General features: G+C 41.2%; 2 protein-coding genes across 2 annotated transcripts in view; one reads left to right on the forward strand and one right to left on the reverse strand.

Moving 5' to 3' along the window:
- Positions 1–1,021: 1,021 nt before the first annotated feature.
- Positions 1,022–5,366, reverse strand: LOC123967193 (heparan sulfate glucosamine 3-O-sulfotransferase 3B1-like). The gene is made up of 2 exons (XM_046043233.1): positions 4,627–5,366; positions 1,022–1,118 (listed from the first exon to the last, which is right to left on the reverse strand). Exons 1-2 carry the CDS (start codon positions 5,118–5,120, stop codon positions 1,022–1,024), a joined length of 591 nt encoding a protein of 196 aa, XP_045899189.1. The 5' UTR covers positions 5,121–5,366.
- A 12,405-nt stretch (positions 5,367–17,771) lies between these two features.
- arhgap44a (Rho GTPase activating protein 44a) overlaps positions 17,772–18,087 on the forward strand; it is a 29,304-nt gene continuing 28,988 nt past the window's right edge. The window contains exon 1 of the mRNA XM_046042139.1: positions 17,772–18,037. Coding sequence (XP_045898095.1) covers positions 17,985–18,037 — 53 coding nt within the window. The 5' untranslated portion in view covers positions 17,772–17,984. The remainder of the gene's footprint in view (positions 18,038–18,087) is intronic.

The raw sequence follows: 18,087 nt of genomic DNA on the forward strand, positions 1-18,087 counted from the left end.
CTCTTTTGTCATCTTCTAAGACAAAATAGTGACTGCCTGCTCCACTATAAAAACAGGCAAGAGAGAGAGAGAGAGAGAGAGAGAGAGAGAGAGAGAGAGAGAGAGAGAGAGAGAGAGAGAGAGAGAGAGAGAGAGAGAGTTTTGTTTTGTGCTTAGCTAAATATATGTATATATATATATATACATTCCTTGCATGTAATGTATGTCTTCAACATGTAGTGGTTGGTAGGTAATTCCCCAGAGACGCACGCTGGTCTGAGAGGATCAGCAAAAGCAAACAAAACTTCAAAGAAGCAAGAAGCAAAACAAAGATGGCTGAGGCAGATTGCTTATTTCTAAACTTGCTCTGACTTGCTGTCAGGGAGTCTCTGCATCAGAGTGAAAGACAGAAGCAGGAAACAACACATTCTCTCTGAAGATACTACAAAAGAAAGAGATGGGGAAGTCAACAGCTCAAGGGGATATAATGAAGTAAACTTGTTGTGTTTCAGTGTTTCCAAAGTGCTGTAATAAGTGCTGTGGTTTGACAAATTGCCTCAAGCTAAAGCCCAGGGGGTTATTGCAGAAAATTAAATCTTCAATCTCCTGAATAGGAAGGGGAGGTGCACATTGCCAGTATTGACAGTCTAATGGACTTTTTCTAGGAATGCTAGCATAGTCTATCGGAAGTAACAATCTGTTAGAGTCTGGGTTGCTTTTTGCATTATATGAGGTTTTAAAGTGTAAGGTTTTATGGGTTGTGGAAATATTTTTGGAATGTTTGAAGCAACAGTGTTGGAAGCATCTCATTATCAACACAGTTTTCCCCTTCTTTTCCTGTCAGTGTGCTGACGCATTAGTTTAAGCTGAGGGATACCTATATCGAGAGTTCTCTCATTTACACCAATCCCCCTGTGTCCATGCAAAGAGCTAAAAGTGATGAGTAAGCAAAATGCCACCAGTGGACTCGAATGAACCGACTCTTGGGAAACGCAACTTTCCACACAGAGATCTCTGAAAGTCAACTTTCAGGCTAAAAAGCTTAAGTGTAGTGTTTCAGTCTTTTCTTGGCCAGGTTCCAATGAATGGTCTTTCTGATGAACTCCTGCTGGGCCTCGTCAAAGGGCACTTTCACCCTTCTGAGCACATTTGCATACAAAGTGAAGGCAGAGAAAACATGTTTCACACTAATTGTCTGCTCTTTTATTGTCAGGGTTAATGCAGACCTCGGGGGTTCTCCAGCATCCCCTTTCATTGAGCTCCATAATACTGTTGCGCTTTCTAAAGACTCACTTTAAATTTACTGCCCTCTATCTGCCACTGGCCTGCAGTAAGCTTCCCTGGGGCTCTGAGGAGGATTAGCCCGTCTTCTCTGACGCCGTAAATGAGTTAGTAAGAAGGCTGCACATTGTTCTAAATATGGAGCCTCAAGAGGAAAGACACAATTTCAGCAATTAATTCACACCTACTGTATAGAACACAGAGGGGCTTGATTTGAACATACATTCAGTAGAAGAGTAGTTAACCTGCCACAATAAGACATACTGGAGGAAGTTGGGATGATGTTATTAAAGAAAGGCGGAGCCAAAGAGTTGCCTTCTGTGGTGTGTGGGAGTAAGCATGAACAATTGTATGCCTGCTTCTCTTTTTCTGCCTATCGGTGAAAATGGGCTGTATTGTGGTTGGTGTCTTGCTGTGCGGGGGTCTCTCCTCTGTGGGGTTCCAGCAGGATGGACACAGCAGACCTCCAACCGGATGGACACACCAATCACAGCAGATAAATGGTGTGGGCACAACTCAATGCCGCCACAGGAGCTGATAAGCCCACCCAATAGACTGCTTCTCTCTCCAAGCTACTGCGCACCATCAGTCTGGGGGCAGTGAAGTGAAACATATGGGAAAACAAATCAACACCTGTTTGATCAGAAGTCTTAAAGATAAGCTAAGAGAATTAAGACAAGACTGTGTGATGAAAAGTTTTAACAGGCGAGCCAAACAACTAAAACGTCTCATAAAAAATATGCATTTATTAAGTGGTCATGTATACGCACAGTTTGTGTGGAAAAACGAATTTGTCCAACAAGGATGTGCTCCACCACCACGCAAGGCGAGGGGTTTTCTGAGCTCCACTAAATGATCATTAAGGATTGACTCGTTGTCATGGTGCTCTGCTGTATGGGGTCAGTCTGTGGCACAGTGCACTCACTGTGGCAACTCAAGCCAAGTTGTTTTAATTAGTCAGATCAGCTCTCCGGGAAAAGAAGCCTTCATTAGACATGTCTCAAGATGAAACAGTTTCCCACATCCACTAGCTGTGTGTTTGGTATGCAGTTGCCACTGTGAACAAGTAGCAGGCAGGTATCAATTATATACAGTTGCTTATTTGACTATCATTTACATAACATTTAATTTTATCCATCTTTTATTGACAGCCTCTCCTTCTTTTAGACCTTATATTATTCATAACATGCGTTGTCTACTTGTGCATCACTTGTGCAGCGGAAGGTTTAAAAAAAAGTCAAACATCTTCAAGCATAGGATGATTTCAATTTGTTCTTGTTGCTCAGTCTGTAGAGACGGACAAAAGACCACTCTCCACAGACTGATCATCCAAAAATGTCCCAAACCTGTCCGGAAATTCTTAAAGGAGCTTAAGCGAGAAGTCCTTTGAACAATGCTTCGCTTCCCCTATTGTAGCTTTATGGAGCCAGCTTTGAAACAGTGTGTAGATCCTTTGACATTGCCTGTTAATCCCTCGGCTCAGTCAAATGGACACTTGGAACAGCAGTATCTCTTATAATCTCTTATTAACAATGCAGTTGCTCTGATGTAAAACATCCAATGCCAAACCATTTCCAGGAACATTTCAGGTACAAAAAGATCGATAATTTCCATGAATAAAGCGTGTTATTCATTTATTTGTGTAAGTTGTGTAATTGTGCGGCTGGGTCAATAGTAAAGGGCTTGCACATTGAGATGTGAAGTATGGTAGGCTTACAAGGACAACAGTTGCCATGGCAGAGAATACAATAAAAATGATACGTTACACAATGTTGAAGGCAGCCTCAGATCCCTGATCTCTGCCTTTGACAGTGATGTCTATTTGGATTGAGGATCAAAACTAATTGCTGCCACAAAATCAATACCCTGGAAGTCATAATCTTGAATCACGCTCCTGGCTGCTCAAAGATGACTGCATGATGTAACTTGCTGGTTCCTAACCATACAACAAGGGCTGTTTCTTTGAACAGAATATGGATCAAATCTAAAAGGAAGCTGTGCTTTATCCTTTTTCTACCTGATGCCCCCTTCCTATCAGAAAGCCACATTAAGTCTACGTCCAAAAATTCCAGGAGCTTGGAGTGAAGGTTATGCAAACAAGCAGAAAATCGACTGTGCTTTGTAAATGAACAGGACTGAGAAGAGTTACCTAAAATGTCAGTGCAAACAGAAAGTTTTACTCTTTACAGAAACATGGGTATGTAGTGTTGTACCCTATTTGAGTTCTATGACCTAGAGGTTTGATTTCACCTGCAGATGTTTAAACTGTAAGATGAACCATCTAGATGTTAAAATAGCCTGGTCCTGCTTTTCACATGCAAACTGCTATCACCTGCCAGTTCGGCACTGTCGAGGGTGCCTAAACCATAACTGCTATGTGGCAGCCCCCTCACTCTGACATCTCTCCATACCTTAACGCATGCTTATAGGTCCTGATTATGCATGTGTGTGTATTTTGTACCTGTGCTTGTATAATAATAACAACAGAGTGAAAGTGGATTTCACCTAGAGAGTATTGCTTCATCTCTTTCTTAATCACCTTATCAGCACTGCTTCATTGGCTGAGTTTCCATTTTCCTTTTAATCCATAACAATATAACTATGTAGTTTATTCTGAACTATCAGATTTACCTTGGTAATCAACATGACAACCTTATAACATATTTAGTCTCTGACTTAATGAAGACAGTAATATAGTGGAATTTAAAGTTCTTCTATAAGCTCACATAAATTAATATGAAATCAAAACACATCAAACTTCACTTCAAAAAATTTTAGTTCTTAAAAAGATTGAATCTACCAGCAGGATCATGTTGCTTGCTTTTGTCTAATAAAATAACTCTCTTAAATTGCATTGCACAGTATCACAATTATGTTTTCTCATTATATTATCGTATCACCTTGCACACATGTTATCTTCCCTGGAATTATTCATAGCTGATTATCACATGTATATGTTCTTTTTACTGTCAGGATTGTGTAATATAGTAGCGATAGGAACAAAGTCACTTTATTTAAAAGGCAGATGGAATTTTTTTCTTTGGTGGTCACAACCACATGTCTTGATTTAGCATATTAGAGATTTCATGCTACTGTCTTGATGTTGTTATATGGTTAAATCATATGATACAAAGAAGATAAAACTGGCATGAATTGACAAGGTGAAAATATTATTTTCAGGAGAGGAACAATGTTTTTTGTGTCGTTATTCTGGACTGAACAGAGTCAACCACAGCCAATAACTATGCTTCAAAAGAGCCACCATAGCTACATGAAATGCCATTGAGCAAGGCACTATAGGCGCTTAAATATCGGCAGCAGAAGCACATTTTTTGAACATAAAAATGAAGCATAGTCATGTGATACCTGTACCACTCCAGTCCCTTGTCGTAGTTGCGGTCGAAAAAGTGCGGCTCCGCTCCCACCGCTCTGATGTCTGGATGCAGGCGCAGAAACTCCAGCAGCGCCCTGGTCCCTCCTTTCTTCACCCCGATGATGATCGCCTGGGGCAACTTTTTACTTTCCGACTCATTTACGAAACCTGACATGGCATTATCATCCAACGCCTTCGCCTCGCCTCTGATTTCATCCCACTCTTCGCCTCTGCTGTCCAAATCATTTTCGTTATTCAGCAAGTCCCTGGACGCCCCGAGAGAGGACTCCTGATTGTCAACTTCTGCATCGTTTTCGCGTCTGCTCACCGAGCCGTACGTCTGGTTTGGCACAGTAGAGCAGTAGCCAACACAACAATAAATCATATACACCCAAAGAGACAGCATTATACACAACACAAATAGTTTGTTTTTCACGTGGGATGATGGCACAACATGTAGACTGTGTAAAATCGGACTATATTCCATAGGACCGCCGTGAAAAAGTTATATTCCAGTTGACAGGCATTTTGGCAAAGGCGCCTCACTCCTCTGCCATGACTCAAACCTTTGACAATCGGTGCGCAATTTCCCAAAACACAAATTATAGCCAATATGGGAACTGATATTGAATTGTACAGCGGACGCTCCCCTCCAGCTTGAACTCCAGTTCTGCTTTATTCTTGTATAAACAATAGTCAAAAACAGAGAGAGAAAAAATCACAAAACAGGGAATGGAAATATCGCCAGGTGAGCGATACGCGCGCGTCACGGACTGAGTTTATCTCCCATCATTTGCTCTCAGTGTGTAAGCGCTCACACAGCCGCACCAAGTTATCTACACCAGGCTGCTGCATCAAGCATGCAAGAGTATGAAAAGCATACTTCCGGTAAATCCTTTCAAAGTAAACCTGTTGAGAATGCAGCGAGTAAGCTCAAAAATAAAAAGGCTGTTTGAAACCTTGTAAAATATTGTATCATTCATCATATAGCACTTTCTTCAGTCAACATGTTTATAATGCTTACATATATTCCATAGGCCCATATTTACTACTACTGTGATGTCACTCACTGTTTCTCTACAGGCTGGATGGTAGGCCACATAATAACTGAAAGCATATTGCAGTAACACTTATTTATGCAAATGATCTGATCAAATTAGGTTCTACTGTACTGTTGTCACTAATTAATAATTATGTTTAAAAATGTGCTCCAACGATATAATCACGGTGCAAACTAAATACACCTGTTGTGAGTTTGTGTCTCTAAATTGATTTGTATTGTCCATACAAAATACTTACTCACACTACTTTTATTTTGAAAGCAATGAAGATTCCAGTCCTGTTCCTCTACTTTGACGCAGCTCTCAAGAGTCTCAGAAACTCTGAAGGGCGGATGACTGCCCGTGGAGCTGAGGAATCCCTCCATCCTGAACACATTACAGTCTTTTTAATGTCAAACACTGGATGGCATTACACACCAAGTAGCCTACTTGTCAGAGGTAAAGATGTGACTCGTTGTTATTTTTTCAGTTATGATAGGATAAATATTAGATCAGGAGCACAAGTGAAGAGAAAACTTTAAATCAATCATTCAGTCAGTCTCCCTTTCTTTGGTATGGTACACAAAACATAGTCTATACTTTTCAGGCTGTTTCACATCCATTTAATTTAAAGACCCTCTGTCTTAAAAGCCCTGTCAAGTATTTCGGGCTTGATAGCACACCTGTGATTTAAATTTAGGTGGACACCTGAATCACAACTTGTGTAGATATAACAGATACACAGATAATTGTGCTCTGTAAATGCTCTTGAAAAGAGAATAAAAAAAGTATCCCACACTCAAATTTGCATGAAAACTTTCACATGTTCAATTGTTCGCATGTTTACAATTTTACATGGGCTCCTTCATTCAAACGTCAGCTTTAGAGACCATGACACAAACAAGTCACATAAGTGAAAATATGTGTCACAGATGAGCTGTTTCTTCAACAGCTTCACACTTTTCCTGGTAATACGAATGGTCCAGTGGGTCAGAGTTAATTGGCCTCATAATCCTAATTGCCTCATCATTCCAAACAACGTGAACATGCTGTTCTACATAAACAAACGTTATCAGCATATTTTAGGGATCCATAAAAGTTAATAATTTACACTTTAGGAGTGTGGTGGTGCAGCCAAATGATGGAGATGTATGACTATGAATTCTTAAATGCCACCAGAAGTTTGGTCTTTGTGTGTGTGTGTGTGTGTGTGTGTGTGTGTGTGTTTGGGGGTGTGTGTGTTGGCACCTCCTCTTGGTGCAGGGTCAAAGGCCTCCAGTCCCACTGCACCCCTGAGCTAGCAGAGGATTAGCAGGATTACCCCAGAGCTGCCATGTCAGTCAGAGTTTCACCAGAGACAACCCTGCCCCCTTCATCTAAGCCCCTTATCTCATCTGTCAGACACTACTATATAAGATAGTGTGTGTGTGTGTGTGTGTGTGTGTGTGTGTGTGTGTGTGTGTGTGCGTGTGTGTGTGTGTGTCTGTTTTCTAATCCCAATAGTTGTATTTCCACAGTGCATGAGCACAAGATAACCTATTTGGGAAAATGTGTACGTCAAGGGGTTTGGTTAGAGCTACACAGTCATGATTTGCCCTCTCTGCTCTGTGGACAGACCATGTTTCTCTTTGCGCTGTTTACTTGTAACTCTCTGGGTGGAAGTTGAAGTGTTGTTAGAGTAGTAACTTTATATTTACTTTGATGTCCGAAAAACTCTTTCCTGTGCTTTGCAAATGGAAGAGGATAGAGCCACTTAGAGGTGCCAATATCTTTGACAGATAGTCTTTCACAACACTTTTTTCCAAGCACAGAGCTCCCGGTATGAGACAACAGTAAATACTGTATAACGATGAGGACACGTCTGTCTTGAAAGAATTACAATATGTTTGTCTAACATGGCTTTTTTATGACATGGCATAAGTCACAACTAATATTTTCTGGACAAATTCAGTCAGTTCTTGCCAAGTGTAAACATACTGGAGGAGGGCAGCCAGTAATGAACAAGAGTAATAATGGTATGAATGAGTGATGTCTCCTTAATAGATCAAATAATATTATATCCAGAAATGTTGCAACTGACTTAAGAACTTTGAATGTAAGTCTGAATCAAACAAAATGTAGTATCCAGTGTTTTAGGATTGTTATCATCCCTTTCTTCACCGATTAGTTCCTGACCTTGCTCTGGGATGTGATGCACGTATGACACATTGGGTTAATCCAAGCTTTTTTGCTGAAAACAGCAAAATCGTTTTGTCAAATATTAATGAAACGTATCAAAGCGTACAGTATAATTACCTTTCTTAAAATTAGACATTTTAACATACAACACATCGATATTGGAAATTATTCATAAATTAAGGTTAAAGTCGTTGTTAAATCACTTGTAAGACTTAAATTAAGGTGCTGGAAAAAGCAACTGATCATTTGAAAGATAATTTTCAGATTGATTAAATTTTGTCTGCATGGAGGGGATTGACAGACTTCAAAGTAGAGCACAGTCATGGAAGGATGGCACTTAGAGTAAGAACAAAAGACACCTGAGGGAGGACACACACACAGGGAGAGAGAGGGAACACGAGCAGACACACTTTTTCCAGAGTTCTCCGTAAAATTTGTGTGTGCTGATTTGTTCCATCTGTTATGCTTCATGATCCACGGAGACAGTACATCCTACACACGCGCGCACACACAGACATACACACACGTGCACTCTGTGTCATCTCACAAGGACTCTTGAGAAGTAAACCGGACACACGAAAGGGAGTGCTTGACTTGTTCTACACATCCTCAATACAATTACACTAACTGAACCGTGTTAACACAGTCCTCTTCTGCAGCCTAAACAGATGACACAAACAGTTTCCAGCTCATACATGAAAGCAAGACAGTTCAACAAAACCTTGCATTAGGACATTCACTGATATTATTCAGGCATGTCTGCGAGTATCGTCTCTCGTACCGTATGGCTACAGTATAAACAAATGCAACCTGATCTAACCTTTGTGTATTTGGGTTGTCAGTCTGCTATTAAGGTGCCACTTTCTAATTTAGCATTCACACCAAAGAAGACTGTTGTTGCTCGAGAAGAAAGCTTGAAGATGTGTCTCTCTACCTAACGAGGCCATGTGGCGTCCCCCACATCTGCCTGCACAATGTAGCTTTAATGGAGCTGCTAACAATGCATGCTTGCTTATCACCTTGTCCTGTCAACATGTTTTCAAAATTCACTTTTCAGTGTTGCAAATGAGTGAAAATTGGTAATCATGTGACACGTGAGTCCTGTGTGTAAACTGGTGAAAATGTAGGTGCATAAATCTGTGCATGCTATGTGTGTAATTTCAATCTATGGTGATGTTTAATGTGCACGTATAGTCATATGCACAAATAAACGTCACGTTGCACCAATGTCACTGTTGGAGCAACCTCCAGATGTCAGAGATCTGAGTCCATTAAAGGGTAAAGTGGACTGATGGATGATCTCATCCGCCCCTGCATCCCAGAAAGAACAAACAAACGCAAACAACAGGCTGGTCTGACTGAGCTCTTGCACACGCAGAGCCCTCAATCTAATGACAGGGTTATTAGGTGAGCCGAGAGGCAGATCAAGACACTGCTCTTGCTCTTTAAGTCCTTCTTCAACTCTGGCTAAGGCCATTTAAAATGTCTATAAATTCTCTGGAGCCATGCTAAAAACCATCTTATCTTCTGTTAAGGAATAGCCGTAGCCTGAGTGGATTTTCTCGCTTGATCCTCTTGAAAAGGTCTTATCCCTCACTGCTGTCCTCCTGGACAACGAAGCAGCCCTGTGGCAGGTTGGAGGGCTCAAGGAGGCTTAGATGTTCTGGTCCTGCCAAGTCTTGCACAAGCTTAAAAAATCTGGGAATGCTGTTAGCGCTTTTAACATAGGGGAGTGTAAAACAGTGGCTCTGTGACATTAACAGAAATAAAGATGCACTGACTTTCATGGTTTTGGTAGTGGCATCCTTTCCTTTCCTCAAAGTGCTGATGACAATCCAGATTTGGACCACCACTTTTAAAGCATGTATCCAGTTAGGTAAATAAAAGCTTTTCAAACGCATTTAATTGTAGGCTTTTGGTTTAAGAAAATGACCTCATGCTGACATTTGCTTTTCCCTTCCTTTACCCTATAAGGGGGTTTCTTGCAATGTACTGAACATGGGGGTTGCAGTAAACCCATTTTTTCAGCTCATAATTGGAGTCTAAATTCTGCTTCAGGTGTGACGACTCCTAAAACCTCACAAAGACAACTGCAGGTTTTTAATAAATGAAATATCTTAGATATCTGGTGGAGTTTTATGATGTACAGTAATATTCTGTAACTTTTATCCCTTCGACAATCACTCACATGCAGTCAGTGTGTTTTTTCAATCCCCCACCACTGCTTTATTATCATCTACATGGATAATAAGTTCTGCGATGGACTGGCGACCTGTCCAGGGTGTACCCTGCCTTTCGCCCGATGCCAACTGGGATTGGCTCCAGCCCCCCCGCGACCCTGTACGCAGGATAAGCGGTTGACGATGGATGGATGGATGGATGGATGGATGGATGGAAGTTCAAAAGATAACTCAGCCTTGCCATTTGACCATTTCCAAAAACAGATCCTACCGGTCAAAGAACACATGTTGACTGGTAGTGTTCAAATGGTTGTTCTGTGAACATTCACTGGCAACGGCAGCAACAAGATACCCTCAAGTCGAAGGCTGGGCATCCCTTAGGGAGTATATCCTGGATGAAAATGTAGCCCATTATTCGAGCTGAGAACAGGTGCTTTCAACAAAGAACCCTGCATCATTATGGGCCTGTGGGAAATGAGGGAAAATATCAAGGTCCAGGAATTTACGATGTGGCCTTTTGAAAGCAAAGCAGATCAGATGCCCAGGTTGTGAGTCATTTATAGAATAAAGATGGAAAACAAGGAAAGTTTCTTCTAAATTAAACAGTAATGGAAGAGAGTTTTCTTAACCAGCATACAGCAGGTTAATTGTACACGCACAGGAAAATCTTGAGTTGGTCAAAAAGGTATTTTGAATCTGCCATGTATGATAGATTGCATTCATTATTGTAATTATCATGTGTTACACATAAACACGCAAAACACTGCAATTATTGCAATTATTTTTAATTTCAACATCTAATCCAAATGATATAAATATATCCACGTAAAGAGAGATTTACAAAGAGAGCTGAACATACTGTGGGATATAAACCATTTACTTAAGGTTTGTGTTTTAATTGTTCTTTATTCTCAGCCAGTGTTTATTGTTAAGTGGAGTGAGCATGCATGTCAGCAATACTCTGAGGTCACAGGAAAGCAGGGCAGAGGCCAAGAAAAATGTCTCACTGAAGTTCCGTCTGTGTGGAGGTCCTCCAAAGACGCATTAAACTCCACATTTCCACCACTTCTACTTCCCCCTGCTTTTGTTTCAACATTCCTGACATGCTTCGTCTCTCACTTCTCTTTCATTTCACTCATCTCTCCAGATTACTTTCCAATCTCACTTCCCTACACGGATATCTTGAGCATCTCTTGAGCATAGTCAGAAGAACCAGGTGTGGACCATTGCCTCTAAAGATTCCTCACCCAGGATAACACATACAGACCTCTTGCCACCCATGGTGCTGATCAAGCTATGCTCTCTAGCTCCATGCTCACTACAGCCTTCATCGAGGGCCTTGGCTCCTGTCAGACCAGAGCAGGGTCCCTTTGATCTGGGCTGAGATGACAAGGCTGTGTGGTCCCAGCGCCCCAAGCCTCTTCTGTCACCACAGACAGAATATGACATGGTCACATTGGGGAGGGCAGAGGTAACATACACACTGAGCGCCAATCTACCTGAATGACTGGGTGCAAGACCTTGCCTGTCCAATAGAATGAATGCCAACTCTGTGTCGGATATCAAAACAAAGCGGAGGTCTCTTCACGACTCAGACACCATTCCGATGTTGACCGTGTTTTTGTCTGACATCGATTAGATTCTCGTGTGGCCTAATGGGCTTCAGCACATATTATAGCGTGATGGTATTGTAACCGAGTTTCCTCAGCTTGTTTTAACTGTATAAATGGGACAATAAATTAGAACATCTTAATGCAAACATTGTTATTTATTTAGAATATTTCATTGTAACACACCACACAAAATAAAACTCCTTGCTATCTCCCCTCCTTGAATCTCATTAAATTTCCTCTCCCGGCTCCCTTACAGTCAAGATAGCAGCTAAGATAACAAAAAATGGGGATTTATTTCATTTCAGATATGGAATTAATCTCCAGATGCTCCAGTTCAAGATGAGACCAAACTTTTCTGTGATGGTCAGTTTATGTGCCACGAAAAAGGCCAAAATGTGGTCTGCAACAGATCAGGTAAGCCTTTTTTAGGCTAGCTGACTGCCAGTAATCGTAAAATAGCAAATACTTCTGCTTTACAATAGATCGATTAAATGGGTTTTTCAAAAACTCGGCCCACACACACACACACACACACACACACACACAACCAAACATATGATCCTCTCCATGCATTATAACTATAGCTGTAGTAAACAGCATGTTGTTAGTGGACCTGGTTTGTTATTCCTTGTGAACACTAAAGTAAAAGATCCAAGGAGCCTCAGTGTTTAGCAAAACCCAAAAGTTTAAGGTTTAGTGAGAATGCAATGCTGCTCTGATTGAAAAGTACTTGACATTTCCAGGCAAAGCACTTAAATAAATCAGAAATAGCTCAAACACATGCTGTTTGTCTCTGAACTACACTCATTACAAATGTACAAAGCCATTTTTCAGTCACGCAGTCGTTGTATCTGTTGACTGTGTGGAAAGTGGGATGAAATGAAGTAAAACTGGTCTGTGGGCAAGTACTCAACCCGCTGAGGAAGAGACAAGACAAACATGATAAGAGGCTGTTGTTAAAATTACAGACTACAGGCAGCCCTTAATGGAGTTCAGCTCAGGGTTGAGGGAAGTCAGGTCAGTCAGTCATCGAAGCTCCTACGCTGACGTTGATACCTCCTACATTCCTGAACACCAATGTCAACAGGAAAAGAGGCTGACTGTAACATTAAGTTCAATCTTTTGAATGCAAATCCTGACACAACAAAGATGCAAACTTAAATTTATTGTACTGTATGTCCACAAAGAACACTCATTTTAATGCTAATTTAGTGAGCATAAAAAAGTTGTATGAAGCCAGTACAAACAGTGTATTGACGATTATGAACTCTCTCTGCATGGCTAACCATGCTTATTAGCATTAGATAAACACACTGCTGCTCTAGAAACCTGTTTCGTGTACGCATATTTCATAAGGGTCGTGACAGCCCATTGAAAATTCAACGCCTTCCAGATTTAAAGTACATGCTACAGCAGTAAGGGTGGGCAAATGCCATAAACCACATTTGGCATACATGCTTTCCTGAGGTCATGACCAAGATTTTGAGCAGTTTTACCAAATGTACACTACACAGGTTGGTGATTTATGGACCATTCAGTTTTCAGCTTGTCTCTAAAGCTTTACAGTAAGTTGAGACAAGTGCTGTAGGATCCAGCGCTCTAATCTTAACCACTCCCTTTTGACCATCTGATCTCAGTCTGTCATTTCAGATCCATGAAATGCCAAGGCCTCAAGGCCTTGGTTTTCACAAGTGTTGGTCTTATATGAAATGTGCTGGATGTGTGTGTGTTTGTGTGGAAGTAGGTTATGAGCTGTCACATACAGCAACAATGTTACTGAATATCATTAACCTCTAAAAGAAAATGACTGATCAATTTTCTTGTGTGGTGTCATCTCAAAATATAAGCATCACATAGGTACGGTAACATTTATGCAACAATACAGAGATACATTAAATTTTTTTTAATATAGAAAAAAGTATAGAGAATAACTCAATGCATCTTACCACAGATTTGTAAAGTCACAAATCTGATTCGATTGGACAATGGGAAAAAACGCATTTAAAATTGGGCGCTTTCCTGCCCAGCTGACATTTTTTCAGCTTAAGGCGTTCAGAGAACTCCAGCAAAAACACGAGGTACTGGGAGCGCTTACTGCCTATAGAAAACAACTGGAAAAAGATGCATCCAATAGCAAAAACTGTGGCACCAAATCATTCGTGATTGATCTCTCCATAAAACTGTATCAACCTGAGTTCAAAATGAGCCATTTTTGTTGTTGATAATGAGTCCCACATATTGATAACGAAACAGAAAAGGGCATCTTTTCTCACAGACATCTGTTCTCCATTCGTGCTTTCTTCCTACCAAAACCTACGATTTAATATGTGTGTGTGTGCTTGCGTGTATGTACACACTCTGTCTCTGAATACAAAAATATTCATAATACACTGCAGCTGGAACTCACCACACCCCGACAAACTGTTATTGAGTTGGTATTCAAGAAGAGGTGGCAGGGAGTAGCATGCCAGGAACATTGCATTATCGGAAGACTGAACGCATCAATGAATTTGCCACAGGCTAACACCTGCCGCTCCTGTGAACTACTTACTGTTTACATGCAAAAGGCTGGTAAACACAATGAGGGCCCTTTGTGTAATACAGAGTAGTGATAACTGACACTCAGACCTTGAAACTCACATGAAAAGTACTGAGGTCATGCTACAGGTTGAAAGGTCAAGGTTCACTCTGCTTTACAGTGCCCATAGATACACTGTATTAAACCATGTAAATAATACTTTTATGAGAGAACAGCTTTTCCAGTTTCTTTGCATTGTAGCAGTGATGAAAGGTGTGCTTTGGAAGGTGACACCCTGATAGCTGACATGAAAGCACCATCTTCTCAGTTGTTACATTCACACCTTATAAATAGAACCCATGAGTTATCTTGTTGAAGTGTTGAAACCCCTGACATCTTATTCTTTGTCCAGAGAAAGTATTTTCACGTTTTATTTACATCTTGTGTTTGTTTATTTCCAGATGCTGAGTGTCTGACATACCATCAGTGTTTAGTGCTCAGCTCGTGTGTCTCAACTCCAGGCCTGCTTGCCGGCAGACATGCATTTAGTGTCTGCAAGGTGTTTGTGATAACCATCATTTTCTGTAATTTGATGCATGTTAAAAAAGCCCCTGTTGTTTAGACCTGTAATGTCTTTTCCCCTCAGATGTCACAGCGTTTTCATTAGGCATGGCTCTGGGCTTGCCGGTGCTCATTATGGCCCTAGATAACCCTTTAAAGACACACCACAAAGTCTGGCCTCAATGCTCAGGCTTACCTGAAAGGCTGACGTTAATGCCTATGGTGAGCTTTGTCTCTCCACAACCTTCAGCCTTCAAGTGACAAGAACTTTACCAACTACAAAGAGTAGCATACTTCTTTGGTTGTTGTTTGAATCAAATTGTAATATCAGTAATTGATCCCTGATTACACTGGGTGTGGAATTAACATAAAAGTGAATTATTCTGGGTTAAAAGGGAACTATGAGTTATAGCCTGAGGGTGTACGACTCGCGGTGCTGGCCTGTTGCCTTCCACACACTTCTTTGATGAATGTGTCACACTTTTCTTTAATGACAGACCAAAGGCTTGTAGCAACCCACCCCTCACACCCAGACTGAATGATCTGGGTAACACGATGCTGCGTGTTTTAAGATAAAACACAAGCATGATCTACGAGGCGATCCCACCAATTTTCCCCTCTGTGGACGGGGCAGCTTCCAACCTGAGCACACAACATGCCATTAGGTCCTTGCTAATGTCCTACCCTTGTTTGCTTTGAGCAAAGCTAACACTTGACACATCAACATTTTGTTTCCAGCAAGACCTAACCCATCTAATGACTGCATGCAAAGCTTTTTGCTTTGACTGTAATACCATACATCAGCACAGGAACCACAGGGCATCTGTCTGACCAGGTCACTGTCAGAGTACAGCCCACATATCAGTAGTAGCAATGGGTCATCAGGTGGAGAGGGTGTGACCTGAGAGAAGGCTTCATTAGGTGAACTGGTAGCCAATTAGTCCCCAGCTGGCTAGTAGAAGGGCATTACAGTGAGAGGAAGAACACTCAGTCATCCCACTCATTGACAGGAACAGCAGGAGACTAGATGAAGAAACGTCGCTCAACTGTTTTTCCTGTTGTGCTCTCAAGAGATGCACACTAACCTGGGGAGTATTTAATGATATTTGGGGGTTGAAATCCACCTCACAATTCCCTTGTAGTTTGACCCTATATTTGCCCTTTTCTCTACACAAGGGCATACTGTTTCAACTTGGAGGGACTACTGGTGAGAAAGATTTTGAAACAGGCCAAGCGGATGTGAAGAATCATCCATGCTGATTTAGAAATGTCCAGAGACACACTGGAGCAGTAGGTTTTAGGGGTTGAGTTTAGAATCAGGAAGACCCCTGGAGATGCTTTCAGAAATGCTCCCTGTTTTAGGGAGAGGGGGGCAGGTTGTGTGTCTGTACTGGGACTGGCCAGTTTGTCTGAGTGGGGACTAATGAAAACAAATGATCTGACAAGGTCAAAAGGTTGAGATCAAGGCTGAAGGACTGTCCCGTCCCTTCTCAATTTCCAACTTGTGAGATTAATGAGGACAGAACCTTTTCTCTGTATCATTTACTCCCTGAGGCCTCTGAATCCTAGGGCAGTGGTGCGCAGCCCACCTGTTAGCCTATTAAGGCCTGATGACACTGAGCCAGAGGGCATCACTCCTGACTCTGGGCTGTAACTGCTCTGTCCTGTTCACAGCCCAGACAGGAGCATGTTGTGTTGTCATGGCTCTACCTTAAGCTTTCAACAGCCTCCAGTCTCCATTCAACTCTTGACATTAGAGACACAATATCACATGCTTTACCAGCATACAGTAGTTCCCCTCACCTGTAGCCCTACTACTGGAAGAGTATTCAAATTGGACATTTAATGTGTGACTCTTAAGCTGCTTTGAAAACTTCCTCTTCTTAAAATGTGGTTATAGTAGCCTTTGCCATGTGACTAAGAAAGCTGCTTTTTTAATTTCACAGTTGTTGAAAATACTTTGATAAGCTCAGCAGATAAAATGCACCGAGACAAGCACAATCATAGCACGTTATGTGGCATGTAATTTATGTTTGATCTTATTACATGGTAACAATCAGGATGCTGAGGCTGGAGCTTCACACTGTGGTGTTGAGGAAGTTGGTGGTTTATATGACATGACTGCTCCCTTCAGGACAGTTCAGCTAAAAGCAGCACAGAGTCTACATCCAATCACAATGAAGTCAAAATTTACCAATACTTTCAGAAAGGTAAAAAAGATCCTTTTGTTTTTCAGCAATATATAAGCACCAATGTAAAATTATTAAATGAAAAAAATAATAAAATAAAAATAAATAATCCTATTAGGAGCCACACGAATTTTACAAAGTATAGTATATTTTATTTAGTATATTTTCTTCTTTTTAACTTGTTCTGTGAAATTAAGAATTAAAACCTATACTTTGTACCATCAAGCTGTATTGGCACACGAAAGGCACTAGATGGAGGTGTTAGCCAGGCTGACTCGCAGAAATGAAGGCTTTGGTGGACACCTTATGTACATGGTCATTTCCCCACTATTTTAGGGGTCGGAGTAACAGACTAGAGAATACCAGATTATTAACACATTAGAAAATTAATGAAAACATGTGAAAAGTAAATGTCTCTCGATAAAAGTACAAATATTAAACATACTTCTCTTTAATTTTCCCGTTCAATGGTAATGTATTTAGCACAAAAAGCTATATTTAAGTTGCCATGTATTTGTGCATCCATCACTCCAGATTTAGCTGTATATGTGTTTCTCCACACACACTGGTTGAATTTCTTTATAACCCCTGTTTCGGGATTTGAGCAACATTATACTGTCGCTATTTCCATTGTTGTTTTGTAATAAATCGGATCTAATACATAGGCTAAACACGTATCAGAATAAATGTCCATTTGATTAAGCCTCACAGCCCTCTGGGAACCGGCAAGATTGGATCCTTTACTGAGCATCAGCCTTGATTTACTACATTTCCCACACTGCATTGCTGCGCAGCCGCTACTTGTCACTGCTGTCGCTCTCTCCCTGTGAGTGCGCGCGGTGAATTGGTCCAGCATCCCTGCGCAGGCAGTGGGGGCAAATGTAGATTTTAAATATATCATTTGAAAATATGTGATCGTCAAATAAGGTTTCGGCGTTGGCAGCTTGCGATGAGGGAAGGAAAATATGGCAGATTGGATTTTGTGTTGCGCCTCTGTGGAGCACGGACCATTATATTGAGAGAAATAATGCGGAATATTTCCCCCTGTAGGTGTTAACGCAGAAAATACAAGATGAAGAAGCAGTTCAATCGGATGCGACAGCTCGCCAACCAAACGGTGGGAAGGTAAGCAAACCCTTTCCGTGCGCTATTCTCGCCGGGCCAAGTCAAATGGA

This window comes from Micropterus dolomieu, linkage group LG02 (assembly GCF_021292245.1).
Source record: "Micropterus dolomieu isolate WLL.071019.BEF.003 ecotype Adirondacks linkage group LG02, ASM2129224v1, whole genome shotgun sequence".
Classification (NCBI taxonomy): Eukaryota; Metazoa; Chordata; class Actinopteri; order Centrarchiformes; family Centrarchidae; genus Micropterus; species Micropterus dolomieu.

Bases quoted from the DNA above. Each gene is read 5' to 3' on its own strand.
- LOC123967193 (XM_046043233.1), bottom strand. From the start codon at position 5,120: ATGGAATATAGTCCGATTTTACACAGTCTACATGTTGTGCCATCATCC. The intron at 1,119-4,626 runs GTATCACATGAC...AAATGTGCTCAG, and splicing joins AAGGGACTGGAGTGGTACAG to AAGGGTGAAAGTGCCCTTTG.